We start from the raw sequence: 16,101 nt of genomic DNA on the forward strand, positions 1-16,101 counted from the left end.
TGGATTTTTTCACCAGTTGTAATTGTCCTAGATCCTTTATCGTCTACATGCAACAGGTAATCGTTTATTTTGGAGAATAGGTTTTCTATGATTTACAGGCCTTATTTGATCAATGATGGGGGGCAGGAAGGAGGGTTGTTTTCAGATGTTTGGATCTCAGCCTCATATCAAGAGAGTGTTTGAGATAATTATAGTTGTCATTGTAGTTTCCAGAAAGAAGGTGGGTGAATGGGTGTGGGTTAAACATATTCTTTATTAATTTGCCTTGGTTATGTGTTTTATTACAGTGACGTTGTACATAGTAGGCAAGATATGAAAATATTGTTGTCTCTTTACTATAACAGGAATGTAGGATTGGTGTTGTTTTGTTTCTCACATGATGCTGGTATTGCTGGCTTATAAAGCAAGGATCAAGGATAGTCTAGTTTGATACATGGCTCTTATGTAGTCTCTTCATATTAGTCTGCTTAGTATGAAACATTACAGGGAAAATACTGAAAATACAGTAGAAAAAGTTATGATGTGCAGCTGTCAGTGTGTCCCACACAGATGTAGAGCAGTCAGAGATATGAAGACAAGGTAGAGTTAAGGTTATTTGCACTATGTTACCTGTAAATTTCCAAACTTTCAAATGTTTGGTATTTTGGAAAATTTAGGCCCAGATTCCCAAAAGGTATTCGGGTGCCTGACTCCATCCTCAAAGGTATTTAGGTACATAACTCTCATTTATATCAATGAGAGTTAAGTGATCTGTGAATCGCTGGGCCTTTGTCCTTAATTTACAATTCCCAGTTTTTAAACATTTAATAACTACCAAGTAGAGGGAGAGGAAGCCTTTGGAAGGTCCAGGACTAATGTAGCATTTACAAACTTCCTGTGAGGCTTAAAACCTCAGAAGAAGTATTGTGATGGCATGGAGCCTTCATATGGTGATTGTTTAATTTTAAATCCCAGATATATTAACCAGGAAGCACAAATACAGGGTCAAATTCTGCTTTCAGTCAGACTATTGAAATCCTGGGTTAAATTGTCCCTTCAAATACATAAAATAAAATAATGGAGATAGCCTATCTCCTAGAGCTGGAAGGGACCTTGAAAGGTCATCAAGTCCAGCCCCCTTCCTTCACTAGTAGGACCAAGTACTGATTTTGCCCCAGATCCCTAAGTGGCCCCCTCAAGGATTGAATTCACAACCCTGGGTTTAGCAGGCCAACACTCAAGCCACTGAGCTATCCCTCCCCAATACATACATACAGCTTCCAGAGAATCCAGAATGAGTTGTGTGTATCTGTGTCTGAGGGGAAAACTTGGCCTCATTCGCTTCAATGGAGTTTTTCTGGAGTTACATCATTGTGACTCAGAGCATAATCTGGTCCTCAGCTTTTTAAGAAGCCACAGTCCAAGTTTCTCTAGTAACTCTGTAACTTCTCAGACTTTTTTTTAAGAAACAAATTGCTCCTAAAATCACATCCCCTTTCAAAAACTAGTTAATCCATACTAAAGTAAATAGAATAAAACAAATCTAGAGTTGCCAGGCCAAGATGTTTTTGAAATATCAAGTAGCAAAAAAGCTTAGGAAACTTCTGAAAAGTGAATCATCTTTTTCTTTAATCTCTTATATCTATTGTAATAATTAATATTATGTCTTGTTTCATTAACTTCAAACTTTCCTGAACATGTCTCTTCAGGTTCTGTAGAAGTATATGCATGAAATTTCAGGGAAATTGGTTTCCCTTTGCTGAAATTCTAGGACAGGGGTGGCCAAACTGCAGCTTGCGAGCCACATGTGGCTCTTTTACAGTTAAAGTGTGGTTCCCAGAGCTCCCTCTGCCCCCCCAATTCTGCGCCTACCAGACTGGGGGGAGGGGTTGGGAGGGGAGAGCTCAGAGCTTCTGCCCTGCAGTGCGGTGGTGGGGCTAGGGGCTTCTGCCCAGCGGGGAGGGACAGGGCCACTGGAACCATGTTTATAGTAGGGGTGCTGAGAGCTATTGAACCAAACTGTAAACGTATGTAATGGAAACTACTTCAAGCCAAGGGGTGTGGCAGAACCCCCAGAACTCCTACTTCCAGTTAGGGTTACCATATTTCAACACTGAAAAAAGAGGACACTCCATGGGGGCCCTGGCCCTGCCCCAACTCTGCCCCTTCCCCACTCCCGGCCCCGCCCCAACTCCGCCCCAGCTCCGCCCCTTCCCCAAAGTCCCTGCCTCAACTCTGCCCCCTCCTCTGAGCACCCTGCATTCCCCCTCCTCCTTCCCGCTCTGATCTTGGTTGGGGGTTGCTAAGTGCTTCCCTGCTCCCCACTCACCCTGCAGCCCCCCCGTCCCTGCAGCCTCTGTGACTCCTGCTCCCCACTTGCCCTGCAGCCTCTGCGCCCCCTGCCTACTCTGCCCCTGCACCCCCCTGCAGCCTCTGCGCCCCCTGCCTGCTCTGCCCCTCCACCCCCCACCCCTGCAGCCTCTATGCCCCCGCCTGCCCTGCTCCCCCGCTCCCCCAGCAGCCTCTGCCTGCTGGGGGCTTCAGACGCTCGGCGGCGCCAGTCTCTGCAGCCCCGGCCGTAGCTTCCTTCCCGCCGCCGAGCACGTTCCCCGGCCTGTCTGTCCCCACCGGAAACAGCTCCCGTGGCGCCGGGTTCCGAGCTGCGCGGGGCAACGGGACCACAGGAAGGGTTCCCCAGTGCCCAGGGGGTCCCCGCCCACGAGGGAAGCCCGAGCCCCCCCTATTCCCCGCCTGAACATTGTAGCTGGGGCGGCTGGGCTGCGCTGCGGACCCGGTGGATCGTGCTGGGCGGACCCTGGCTTATGCCTCCCTATTTCCCCGGACATGTCCGGCTCTTTGGAAATTCCCCCCGGATGGGGATTTGAGCACCAAAAAGCCGGACATGTCTGGGGAAATCTGGACGTATGGTAACCCTACTTCCAGTACCTATGGGGAGGGGGGTCTCAGTGCTTCAGTCCCACAGAGAGTGCCTGCCGGGGCTTGGGGCTTCAGCAGGAGCGGGGCAGGCAAACCCTGCAGGGCAGAAGCCCCAAGCCCCGGCTGGCACCTCCCACATGGGGCAGAAGCCCTGAGCCCTGGCTGGTGCCTCTCATGTGGGGTAGAAGTCCTGAGCCCCAACTAGAGCCTCACACGAGGGGCAGAAGCCCTGAGCCCCTGCAGGCATGCCCGGCTCTCAAACTTCTTAAGATTACTGTATGTGGCTTGGAGAGTCAGTACATTTGGCCACCCCTGTTACAGGGGTTCAAAATCATGCTTTAAATGAAAACCTATGACAAGCTGAACTAGAGAGACTACATAACTGTTTAAATGTCTGATTGTTGAATAGTAAAAGTTTACTCCTGATTTGTATTTCTTCATTTCTTAAAGACAGTCATTCTGCAGAGTTAAACTGCAATATAATTTTGATTGTAACCATTTTATTTTAATTTTTCCCGTACCGTTATGCCATGACTTCATATACACCAAGTATGCATGAGTAGCTTGGTTACCATGGTTACTGCATTGACATACTTGAAGTGGTTCTCACAGTCCAAGAGGCCTCAGTCCTGGGATTTTAATCAGTGCACCAAAGGCTTTTCTATATTCAAGTGGGCACAGAAAGGAGGCTGATTGCAATATTAGCACGGGCACATCTTGAGCCTGAAGACCTGAGGGGAAAATGTGAGTCTTGACATACTTAATTACTCTCAAACTCTGGGGATTTACATTAGCATAAAGTAGTTCATATAACAAAAGAGTTTATTTTAATATCTGACTATACCTGAAGGTTCCTGTTAGATGTAGCTATGAATCAAAATGTTTGTCTACTTTGCTGAATTGGCTCCGAGGAGGCTGCTGTATAAATGAAGCAACAATAATTTGTTGTGCATGTGTTATGCGGTATTTTCTTAACATTTCTTAACTGAGAAGTATGTTTTCAAAACAAAAATTAAATTGCCTTATTTTTCTAAACTGGAACTCCATTTACTGAGCTCCATTTGAAAGCTAAAAGCAGGTGCTTACATGCTCAAAGGCAAGAGAATTACAAGGAGGAGGGACTCTTTTTAATACAGTACTTTGTTCTATTGTGCTAACAGCAACACACTTACCTAGCTCAGAGCTCCAGTGTGGTGTGGGAGGAAGGGTGGGAATGCATAGGGAGCCTTCCCGCATTTGCTTGACCTGTACAAGCGCCTGTCACAACTTCAGTTTTGGGGAGCAAAGGGGCTGCTTCCTCTATATGGAGAGGCACAGAATCCCAGCGGCTGCCCTTAAGAACTTCACTCTCCATAGCTGACCACTGGCTCTTTCTTCTGGAAAACAGTATAAATTAAAGTGAAGTTAAGGCTGGTAAAAAGTTGTCAATAACTTATAAATAGAGCCGGTCAAAAATTGTCAGTCAAAATATTTGTTTGGACAGACACTGTCTTTTTTAATTTTTTCAGTAAATGTCCATTTTTTGTCAAAAAATCGAGCTTTCAGTAAATGAACAACCAGAAATAAATAAAATAATAATAATAATCAGTTGACCCAGTCTCCCATGGTACCAGTACCTTAGGTATTATATTACTTAGCCACCTAGAAAATTTTTATACAGAAACTAATTTAATAGAAATGATGGCTTCTGGTCAACTAGGAAACACAAAATTATAACTAATATCTTAATCTTTGCAGACAACTTTCCTAAAAAAGAAATGTCCATATATGACATGGTGGGGAAATTTTAATACATGAATTACCCCAGAGGAATGGGCTTTGATCTGGAAAAGAGGACTCGGTGGTATGATAAAAGAAAATGTCTTTAAGATAATATTTCAATGGTATTTCACAGCAGTCAGGTTAAAAATATATACAGTATATAGATTGAATGGGGATAAATGTTGACCCAAATTGTGAGGAAAGAGAAGATTTAATGCATATATGATAGACAGGTCCAGTTGTCAAAGAGGACTGGGATGTGACTCATAACTAAATATTGCAAATTGTTAGCTAGCTATTATCAATTGATCCTTTGTTAAAATCCTCCTGGGGTTTCCTAGGGTATGTCTACACAGCAAAGAAAAACCCGCAGCTAGACAATGCCAGCTGACTTGGGCTCATGGGGCTCAGGCTGGGAGGCTGTTTCATTGCTGTGTAGTTTATAGATGAATTCTGTTCAGTCAGTTTTCAGTCTAAGACTTCTGTGGTAGGGGTCCGTGAACCAAAGGTTGAATTTCTAAAGGGGGTATGACCTCCATCTGAAATTTTTTTGGGGGAAGAAGTGGTGCAGGAGTGGGGCCTCAGAATAAGGAATGGTGCGAAGGCGGGGGCTCACGGGAATGGGTGGCGTGAGGGTGGGGCCTCAGAGAGAAGGGGAGGTGCAGGAGCAGGGCCCCAAGGGGGAGGGGCAGCACAAAGGGTGGGGCCACAGTTCGGGCACCGTTGGCCTCCCCATTTTTAGGGACCTTCAGCAGCTCCTGGATCATGGTCTATAAATGCCTAAACAGGGAGAAGATTTCTGATTCCGGGAGGCTCTTTAATCCAGCGGGCAAAGGCATAACAAGATCTAAGGCTGGAAGTTGAAGCTATATAAATTCACACTGAAAATATGGCACAAATGTTAACCACTGAAACAGCTTATCAAGGAATGGGGTGGATCCTCTGTCATTTGCGGTCTTTAAATCAAGAGCTGGTTGAAACTTGGAAATTCCTTTCCATGAGAAAGTCCAACACTTTAGAAAACTAGAAATTTCTACATTTGCCACAGGATGGAAATTATGAATTTTGTTGTTTTAGACAAATCAAACAGTTTTGGTTTGATTTTTTTCTAAATGAAATGGAGCAGCTGGCTGTCCTGACTCCTGGGGGACTCCCCAGGCTGCGTGATCCAGAGCTCCCCATGCTTTCCAGGCTGCTGGGCTCCCTGCCATGGAGCAGGGGGCGTAGAAGACCTGAGAGCCCCAGCTTGAATTTGGGCTGCTGACAGTAGAAGCCTGGCTCCAGAGCAGCTCACCATGGAAGCTGGCAGGAAACTAGTGAAAGTTCATTGAAACCAAAATGTTTCTACAAAATATTTCAGTTTCATTGAATTGGCATTTTCTGATGAAAAACTGGTTCATCGGAAAATTCCCAACCAGCACTATTTAAATAAAGAGTGGCTGTCTCTCTAAAATGTATGTTCCATGTTAACTACAAGTTCCTGAGTTGATGCAGGAATCACTAGGTGAAATTCTTTGGCCTGAGTTAGGCATGAGGTTAAAACAGCTGGTCATAACGGTCCCTCTTCTGGCCATTTTTATGGGTTAGGGTTTCTACTGGTACTTTCCAGTGTTTAGCAACCATACCTTTTATGGGGTACCATTACATCATGCTTGTCATGGGGCACAATGATCTCAAGGGGTAGTTACACAACTGGTATAAGGGAGGGCATGGGTTACAGTTGCACATGTTTTTTTTTTTTGCCTATAGATTACCGTTACAAAGCTTCATGCCAGCATATTGCAAATAGTTCCTGCTTTTGGGGTTTTTTTTCACTACGCCCCTCTCTCCCCCAAACTAACATAGTCATGGAACACTATCTTAGTTTGGTTCAGGTTTTAGGTTTGTTAGCTATAAAGCAGGCCCAGGCCAGCAAACAGAGGCCCAATAAATTGGGGGAGGGGTCCTTTCCTCCACAGTGTTAAGTGGATTTCCTGCGGAATCCATTGGGAGAAGTTAATGCAAATTCCCCAACTCCAGTTATGCAAAAACCCAGCCTTTCAAAGCTGTGCCCTGAGGAGAGGGTCATTGTCTGCCAATTAGCTGTTACAGAAGGCCAAGATCAAAGGCCCCAGCTGTATAAAAAAACCATACCCCTGAGCACAGCAAGTTGCAGCGCCGTAAAGCGCCAGTGTAATCAGTGCCCCAGCTACACCCCTCGTTGAGGTGGTTAGCTCTCCCAGCGCTGCGCCGCGACCACACAAGGCATGTTAAAGCACTGCCATGGCAGTGCTGCCGTGGCAGCGCTTTAGCGTTGCCAGTGTAGACTAGCTCTCAGATGGTTATGAACTTGTAACCACAGGAGAAACCAAGCTGTGGGTTTTGAAGGATTAAAACCTACCACTGCCCTAGACTGAAGTTGGGGGGGATGATCTCTAGTGAGCTTTTTAGCATGCGTTTAGGAACTTTTATTGTTTTTATATGTTTTCTCTATAATGCTTTTACCTGAAGAATAAATGTGGTTGCTTAGAAGGAGCTGTGTGGTAACTTATAACTCTGGGCAATACACTGGTTATAAAGCAAAGCACAGGTGCTGGCCTGTTCAGGCAGACTGGCTTGCTGACACTATCACAGTGTATGGCAGGGAGCTATGCAGACTTCAAATCCCCGGTCAGGAGGGAGTGATGGCTGGGAGCCAGAAGCCTAAAGACGGTGCTGTTGGTGGACCATGGTGGGGGAATACAGCTGCAGCGTCCCTCGAACTGTGACATATGCAACTATATGGGTGATACAGCACTTATTTATACTTGGCTCATTATTAGAGGCTACCAGATGGTGCAGCTTTAGCAGTACTGTTTTCCTATTATCAGTGGATAAGATACTGCAGAGTCTACCAGTATTTAATCCTGGGAAAAATCATGACCTGCACTATCAAAATTTGGAGGCTGATTTAAAGGGATTACCGAATAATATCTAAAAGGTGCAAGTGCTTTTATGTGAAACCCCTCTGTAGAATATCGTAGAGTCGCTGTACATTCTAGAGGAGTTCATTCATCCCTTCAATGGGAGTTGAGGGCACTCATTGCCTCACAGGAGTTCTTGCACTTGACAGGGCCAGGCCTTTTATGACTAAGGCCCTGACCCTGCTGAGACTTATGCATATGCCTCATTTTAAGTGTGTCAGTAGTCCTATTGAACTTAATGCCCTCATTGAGTTCATTTACATGCTTAAAGTTAATCACATACATGCGGTTTTGCAGGGCCTAAGGGCCACATAGGCAGCTCATGAACTGTACAAGCCAGGCAGGCAGCCAGCAGTCTGGAGGCAGTTCACATCAGCCCTGGCACACCAAATGCTCCACTTACAAAAATTAATTGGTCCAGATGACCATCTGAACATGGTGGTCCCCATTGCCATGGGCTATAGAGGCCCAAAGGCTGGGCTTGCAAATCGCTGTGGTGGGGACTGTAAACAAAAACATTTGATTTTCTTTAAGTAAATAGCACTGAAATCTTGTCCTGTCAACTGCACTTCGAGGGTTAACTTTGCCAAAAAAAGAAGAAGTGTGGGGTTGGGTCCTAGAAACTCATTTAAACTTTTTATTTTCTGAAATGAGTATGCAAGGCACTCTGGGAAATGATTCAAGGGCAGTTGAGCAAATTTCTTCTGTTTAGGAGAAACTGTGGATTGGTGGGGGTTTTGTGTGAACTTTTTTAGAACAGATATTGGGGGGGGAGGGAGGCTGAGGGGAAGACACTTATGGAAGAAATACATATAGAGGAAGGGCCAGATACTGCAACCCTGACCCTTATTCTGTGGAAGAAATGCAGAATCTATTCCCCAAGGATTGAGTTAGAGAGGAAATGAACTCCTGTGTGTGAACGAATCAAATACCCCAGGCATGGCCTTGATCCTGCAATGTCTAGCAGGTGGGGGACTGCTGCACCCACACAGAATCCCAGTGAAGTTCGACTCAGGTGCACTCATTCACTTGCCTGCTGTACCTTGCAGGAATGGGGCCTGTGCTCTCATTCAGGAAAGCCCTTAAGTATGTGAATAACTTCAAGGATTTAAGGCTCTCTTTGAGAGGATTGCTGCCTATAGTACATTTTCTTTCCTAAAACATGTTTTGCAGAAATCTAGACAATACTAAATCAGTAATTATTTGTGGATACATCATTGACAAGGTAGAAGCATATGCAAAGTAAAAAACAGAATAAAATACCCCATATGCAATAACTGAAGGCCTCTAAACATCTCAGATTGTCAATAGTAGAAAAAAAGCCCACCACAGGTAAAAATTCATATCAATGTACATAGCTCTAGCAAGTAGGCCCCCAACTCAGGACAGCATGTCAGCACAAGCTTAAATCCATTTCTGTTCAGGACAGCACTTACGCACATGCTTAATTGAGCCTATGTTTCAGAGCTCTCCTGAGCAGGACTGCTTTCCTGAATCAGGGCCTGAAATAATAGAATGGAAATAATAAATTGCTAAAGAAATAAAAACAATTATCAAGCGAGGAATGTATAGGAGGAAAAGAAGGGGAAACAGAGATCAGGAAAGGGTGTGGGCCAAGTTATGTCAGTGATAATCTTATGGGAGCATCGGTATGTGCCCCATTACCCCCTTTCAGTGTGTTGTGATTTGTCAGTAACTTGGGGAATGCTTCAAGATTCTTTGGCAGTGGGTGATTTCTTCCCCGCTGTGAGACTCAAGGCAATGTCACTTTCCATTATGAGAGGAGAGCCTGGGCTTTCTCAATGCTCCTCAACAAAGGGCTAGTTCTGTTAGAACACAATTTTCTTAGATCTGCTAGGATTTATCTTCATGGTTGTGATTTAAGGTGTATGTACGGGTATTTTTTCCCCCTCCTCCAAGTACAAAATAAGAACATTTGTAGACAGTTCCTAACTTTCCTTTTCCTGCCAATCACACTGCAGAGGTACTGTTAGTCTGTTACCTACCAGAGAGAGGGAATGAGATAGCAGAAGGGAGAGAAACACTCCCCCACACAGAGATCAGGGTTCCATTGCTGCATTAATATTTTCTCCCACTCCCACTTCTAAAGGAGATTATCATTTCTCATCTTGTTTGGGCTCATTTCCACCAGGATCACTCACCAGTGAAGACGTAAAAGACCTAATCTGCTTCTTGTGATAGAGATTTTAGCCCACTACAGCTTTCATACAATATGGCTATAAAAGCGGAGGGTGCTCTGCAGAAACGTGAGGTAAGGGTATCTGGATTCTTTTTATTTCATATGCATCCACATTATTTGGTTCCCAAAGAAACTGAAATAGTAGACAACTTTTGGAAGGGAGGGTAACTAACTCTAGCATATAGAACCCTTCTGTCAGGGAATGAAATAAATGGACACAGATTTGATCTTGCTCCTGCTTAAGTCAGTGAAAACTTGCTTCAGTGAGAGCAGGACAGGACCGAATTCAGCTTGCCTTGCTCCAGTGTTTTATTTGTGTTAGGGCTTGCTGGGGCTGAGCTAGGGTTACCATATTTCAGCAAGCAAAAAAGAGGACGGGAGGAGCCCCGCCCTAGCCCTGCCCCTGCCCCTCCCACTTCCCGCCCCCCCAGAACCCCCAACCCTCCCCCCGTTCCTTGTCCCCTGACTGCCCCCTCCTGGGACCCCTGCCCCTAACTGCCCCCCAGGACTCCACCCCCTATCTAAGCCTCCCTGCCTCTTGTCCCCTGACTGCCCCAACCCTTATCCACACCCCCACCCCCAGACCCCTGGGACTCCCACGCCCCATCCAACCACTCCCCACCCCCTGACAGTCCCCCCCAGAACTCCCAACCCATCTAAACCCCTCTGCTCCCTGTCCCCTGACTGCTCCGATCCCTCTCCCCACTCCTGCCCCCTGACAGTTCCCCCCCAGAACTCCCAGCCCCCCACCCCCCCGCTCCTTGTCCCCTAACTGCCCCCTCCTAAGACCCCCCAACTGCCCCCCAGGACCCTACCCCCTACCTGTACCCTGACTGCCCAAAACTTTCTCCACTCCCCCCAAAAAGCCCCCCCGAACTCCCGACCCCCCCCGTTTCTTGACTGCCCCCTCCAGAACCTCCCTGCCCCTTCTCCTGCCCCCTGGCCCCCTTACCCTGCTGCTCAGAACAGGGTGTTGGGCTCTGTGCGAGCCGGACACGTGGCTGCGCTCCCCAGCACAACACACAACCCGGTCCCTGGCCCTGCACAGTGCTGCTGGAGCGGGGCACTGGGCTGCAGGGGAGGAGGAGCTGCCGGCTCAGAATGCAGGGAGGGAGGGGGGGGGGGAGGAGGAGCTCCTCTACAGCTGCTCCGGAGTCCAGCCCGTGACTTTCCTGCAGCCCTCCCAGCCGCTCGCTCTGCTCTGCTCTGCCGGGGGAGGGGGGAAATCCCGGACATTTTGAGTGATTTACAAATTCCCCCCGGACGCTATTTTTAGCACAAAAAGGAGGACATGTCCAGGTAAATCCGGACGAATGGTAACCCTAGCTGAGCCGAGGCACCTCTAGTCTTGGCAGTTCACGGCCCTGACACCTCTGGGGTTGCCACGTCAGTTATGAAAGTAAAAAAACTGCTTGAGCCCCAGCATCTAATTGCCTGAGCCCCAGCAGCTCTTCCATTACAAATTAAGCACTGCCTTGCTCCCATAAGTCATACCCCACAAATCAGTGAGTTTGCGAGAATGAACAAAGCATGCAGCATGTGGTCCTGACACAGCGCAGAATATCTGCAGCTGTTCAAGTATTTTTAAGAATTGTTACATTCGCTGTTTTTAAAGTATTTATAATTCTATATAAAATTAAGCAAGAAGATACACATAGTATTTAACATTCAGCGTGAGTACCGTATATTGATTGAGAATTCCTAAACTGTTGATAAATAAATAATCTAACTGATAAGAGTGCGTATGTGTTGCTCTTGAAAGGTGCCATAGTGGTCTTGGAAATTATCCTATCTACCCACAGAAGAGGCAACGGCAAAGCAGGTTCCCTCACTGCTTCCTCAGTTTGCCTGAAATCTCACCTGGAGGATATGCTTCCAACTAGTAAGGCATTTCCCCTCCTCCCTACTTCTATGAAAACAGTTAAGAAAACAATCACAGGGCCTCTTATGCACATAAGCAGTCACCTTGAAGCTGATGGAGCTACTTACATTAGTAAGCACCACAAGTCTTATCTTTCAGATTCGCGCCTTGTGAGTGTATTTGTTAAAGTTTGCCTGGCACCACTTAGCCATAATGAATAGTTGGAAGTGTTCCCTCCAGGTTGAGGTTTGGTACATGAATGGAGGAGTGAAGGAAGCCTGCATTGCCACTGTCTGCGCCATGCTAGTTCTGTGGATAGACTGGACAACTTCCAGGTTCATTACCCTTAAAAAGCACCAAACTCCCCTTCTCACACATATATATGATAGTTAAAAGACACAGTTAAAAAAATTATACATTAGAAACCAACACCCCTCAAAATACTAAAAAACAAACAAGCTAAGAATTGGCATGGAGTGAAAGGGCAGAGAATGGTAGGGGTGCTGGGTTGACGTATCTTACATGGGCGTTGAAAGTGGCTAAAATGGGAAAAGAAACCTTCCAAAAGAGGTTCCGATTTAAAAACAATGCACATGATTGAAAACTCATTGAGTTGTTCTTAAATCTTACTGATAGTCTCAGAAATTTGATAGCAATATCTGTAACATGTCAATCGCTAATATGTTCTCTTTTGTTCAAATATATATTTGCAGCTCTATCAGTTCTGTGTATCCTTTCTTTTCATTGTTCTTTATATCCATTTAGATCACTCCCAAGTAACAAGAGAAAGCCCCTCATCTTTTTTTAAAAATATCATGTTTGTGTTTTTCCTCTTTCACTCAAATGACTAATTATAAAAATTCAATACTAGATGTCAGCACAGCTTTCCGTAAGCATTTGTAAATGAGGATGCAATAAATAATTTTTCATGATGAAAAAGTAACTATTTATAGGCTTGGAAGGATTAGATTTTTAATGGTAAATGTTGTTAAACATCAACTTCATCATAAACACACAAACCGAAGAAAAACAATTTCTATTGATAATAATCAATTTTACAGATAGTCATAGAAAGAAAAATGTTGCCTGAGAACTTAACAGTTTGATTTAAGGCAAACATTTTGACATATGATGTTGACAGTTTGTGTTTTAGCAGTTATAAAGCTTTAACTTTTTGAATCCCAACATGTACTGTCATTAAATAAAAACAACGAGGAGTCCTTGTGGCGCCTTAGAGACTAACAAATTTATTTGGGCATAAGCTTTCACGGGCTAAAACCCACTTCATCAGATGCATGGCATGGAAAATACAGTAAGCAGGTATAAATATACAGCACATGAAAAGATGGAAGTTGCCTTATCAAGTGGGGGGATCAGTGCTAACGAGGCCAATTCAATTAGGGTAGATGTGGCCCATTTCCAACAGTTGACAGGAAGGGGTGAATATCAACAGAGGGAAAATTACTTTCTGTAGTGCTAACAAGGCCAGTTCAATCATGGTAGATGTGACCTGTTCTGAACAGTTGACAAGAAGGTGTGAGTATCAACAGAGGGAAAATTATTTTTTGTAGTGACCCAGCCACTCCCAGTCTTTATTCAGGCCTAATTTGATGGTGTCAGATTTGCAGATTAATTCCAGTTCTGCAGTTTCCCATTGAAGTCTGTTTTTGAAGTTTTGTTGTTGAAGAATTGCCACTTTTAAGTCTGTTAAACTTTGTGTTATTGTTGAGAACAAATAGATATATAGTTTAGTATGAAGATGCCATAACTTTTTAAAATCAACATACCAAGAAAAATAGTAATGATGGGGTTGATTTTAATTTGATTGGTTTAGATCAGTGGCTCTCAGCCAGGGATACATGTACCCCTAGGGGTACGCAGAGGTCTTCCAGGGGGTATATCAACTTATCTAGATATTTGCCTAGTTTTACAATAGGCTACAGAAAAAGCCTACCGAAGTCAGTACAAACTAAAATTTCATACAGACATTGACTTGTTTATACTGCTCTATAAACTATATCAGCGTTTCTCAATCTGGGGGGTTGAAATTTATTTTATAATCATATGGTAAAAATGAGCAAGTAAGCAATTTTTCAGTAGTAGTGTACTGTGGCACTTTTGTATTTTATGTCTGATTTTGTAAGCAGGTAACTTTTAAGTGAGGTGGAACTTGGGGTACACAAGACAAATCCACATCTTGAAAGGGGTACAGTAGTCTGGAAAGGCTGAGACCTACTGGTTTAGATAATCATGCTATCTCTGATTTCATCCTTCCTGAACAGGGTAAATTTAGTTTCTGAAAGGACAATGTTATTTCCATTTTTTTAAATAAATATACAGCTTGACTGTGTGTAACTTTTAAGAGGAAATATTTCTGAGCTCTAACTTTTTTTTTTTACCACTTAAATATTACGTGGTAGTATTATTAGTATAGAGCACACTTATAAAGTTTGTGGACGATACCAAGCTTGGAGGGATTGCAAGTGTTTTGGAGGATAGGATTAAAATTCAAAATGATCTGGACAAACTGGAGAAATGGTCTGAAGTAAATAGGATGAAATTCAATAAGGACAAATGCAAAGAACTCCACGTAGGAAGGAACAATCAGTTGCACACATACAAAATGGGAAATGACTGCCTAGGAAGGAGTACTGCGGAAAGGGATCTGGGGGTCATGGATCACAAGCTAGATATGAGTCAACAGTGTAACTCTGTTGCAAAAAAAGCAGACATCATTCTGGGATGTATTAGCAGGAATATTGTAAGCAAGACATGAGAAGTAATTCTTCCGCTCTACTCCGCGCTGATTAGGCCTCAACTGGAGTATTGTTTCCAGTTCTGGGCGCCACATTTCAGGAAAGATGTGGACAAATTGGAGAAAGTCCAGAGAAGAGCAACAAAAATGATTAAGCAGCAAAGAGTCCTGTGGCACCTTATAGACTAACAGACGTATTGGAGCATGAGCTTTCGTGGGTGAATGCCCACTTCTTCAGATGCATGTGTTATTATTAAAAGTCTAGAAAACCTGACCTATGAGGAAAGATTGAAACAATTGGGTTTGTTTAGTCTGGAGAAGAGAAGACTGAGAGGGGACATGATAACAGTTTTCAAGTGCATAAAAGGTTGTTACAAGGAGGAGGAAGAAAAATTGTTCTCCTTAACCTCTGAGGATAGGAGAAGAAGCAATGGGCTAAAATTGCAGCCAGGGCGGTTTTGGTTGGACATTAGGAAAAACTTCCTAACTGTCAAAGTGGTTAATCACTGGAATAAATTGCCTAGGGAGGTTGTGGAATCTCCATCATTGGGGATTTTTAAGAGCAGGTTGGACAAACACCTGTCAGGGATGGTCTAGGTCAGTGGTTCCCAAATTTTTTCCGCCGTTCGTGCAGGGAAAGCCCCTGGCGGGCCAGGCTGGTTTGTTTACCTCCCAGTGGCCGTGTTTCGCTGCTCCAGGCCAATGGGAGCTGCTGGAAGCGGCGTGGGCCGAGGATCATACTGGCTGTCACTTCCAGCAGTTCCCATTGGCCTGGAGCAGCGAACCGTGGTCACTGGGAGCCGCTATCGGCCGAACCTGCAGATGCGGCAGGTAAACAAACTGGCCCAGCCCGCCAGGAACAAGTTTGGGAACCACTGGTCTAGATAATACTTAGTCATACCTTGAGTGCAGGGGACTGGACTAGATGACCTCTCGAGGTCCCTTCCAGTTCTATGACTCTATGATTTTCCCTCAAGTGTCAATAGTTTTTTTTTTAATTCTTAAGGACATTTTGATCTTATTTCTTCCTATGTATAAGCTTCTATTTTCTCAGTGATGTAGCAATAATTACTACTTATGGGATATCTTCCAAAATATAAAAAACGTTAAAAAAAAAGAAAAGAAAAAGAAAATGTATTAATGGAGGCAATCTTCCTTTGGCCAGGAAGTTGGACTGGAGAAATTCTGTTGGGTCATGTGGCCATTCTAAAACCTGCTTTATAGCAGTCAGATTACTGTAAGATCCAGTGTACATGGATCAGCCTGGTAGAGGGAGAGCACAGCCGTTGTTATGTAATTTCAACTTTGTTTTAAATAGTGGGTTTTTATATATTTTCAGCCATATAAACATTTATGACACAGTTTTATCCTTTGTTTGAAAAACAAAACCACAACTGAAAAAAGTACTTTCAGTATGATAGCCAACATGTGTGACACTAAACAGAGTAAACACCAGAAGAAGAAACAAGGCTTTTGGTTTGTTCTTACTCTGAAATAAAATCCTCCCTTCACCTACCCCTATAACAGTCCTACCCTGGTCCCTCCTCCTGGGGTTCTGTCCCCTTGCCATTCTGTCAGGGGCAAAATCTAGAAACCTTCAGGTTACAAAAGCAAGATGAATTTATGCTGTTTAGATTTAGATTTATCCATGTTGGTTTTGTACTTG

At 44.3% G+C, this 16,101-nt stretch overlaps 1 protein-coding gene across 4 annotated transcripts in view; it reads left to right on the plus strand.

Moving 5' to 3' along the window:
- Positions 1 to 16,101, plus strand: part of LOC128848935 (beta-1,3-galactosyltransferase 5-like) — a 99,163-nt gene that overhangs the window by 65,933 nt on the left and 17,129 nt on the right. For 2 of the 4 annotated variants that reach the window (XM_054049242.1, XM_054049233.1), the window contains exon 1: positions 9,656 to 9,891. The exons of 1 other annotated variant lie outside the window; for it this stretch is intronic. Coding sequence is in view for 1 of the 3 variants with exons in the window: in XM_054049233.1 (XP_053905208.1) it covers positions 9,853 to 9,891 (39 nt within the window). In the remaining 2 variants the exon portion in view is untranslated. Of the gene's footprint in view, positions 1 to 3,610; positions 3,661 to 9,655; positions 9,892 to 16,101 lie in introns of those variants that run through there. One more of the 4 variants, XM_054049251.1, reaches the window with a different exon arrangement.

The sequence above is a fragment of the Malaclemys terrapin genome, chromosome 1, assembly GCF_027887155.1.
Source record: "Malaclemys terrapin pileata isolate rMalTer1 chromosome 1, rMalTer1.hap1, whole genome shotgun sequence".
Taxonomy (NCBI): Eukaryota; Metazoa; Chordata; order Testudines; family Emydidae; genus Malaclemys; species Malaclemys terrapin.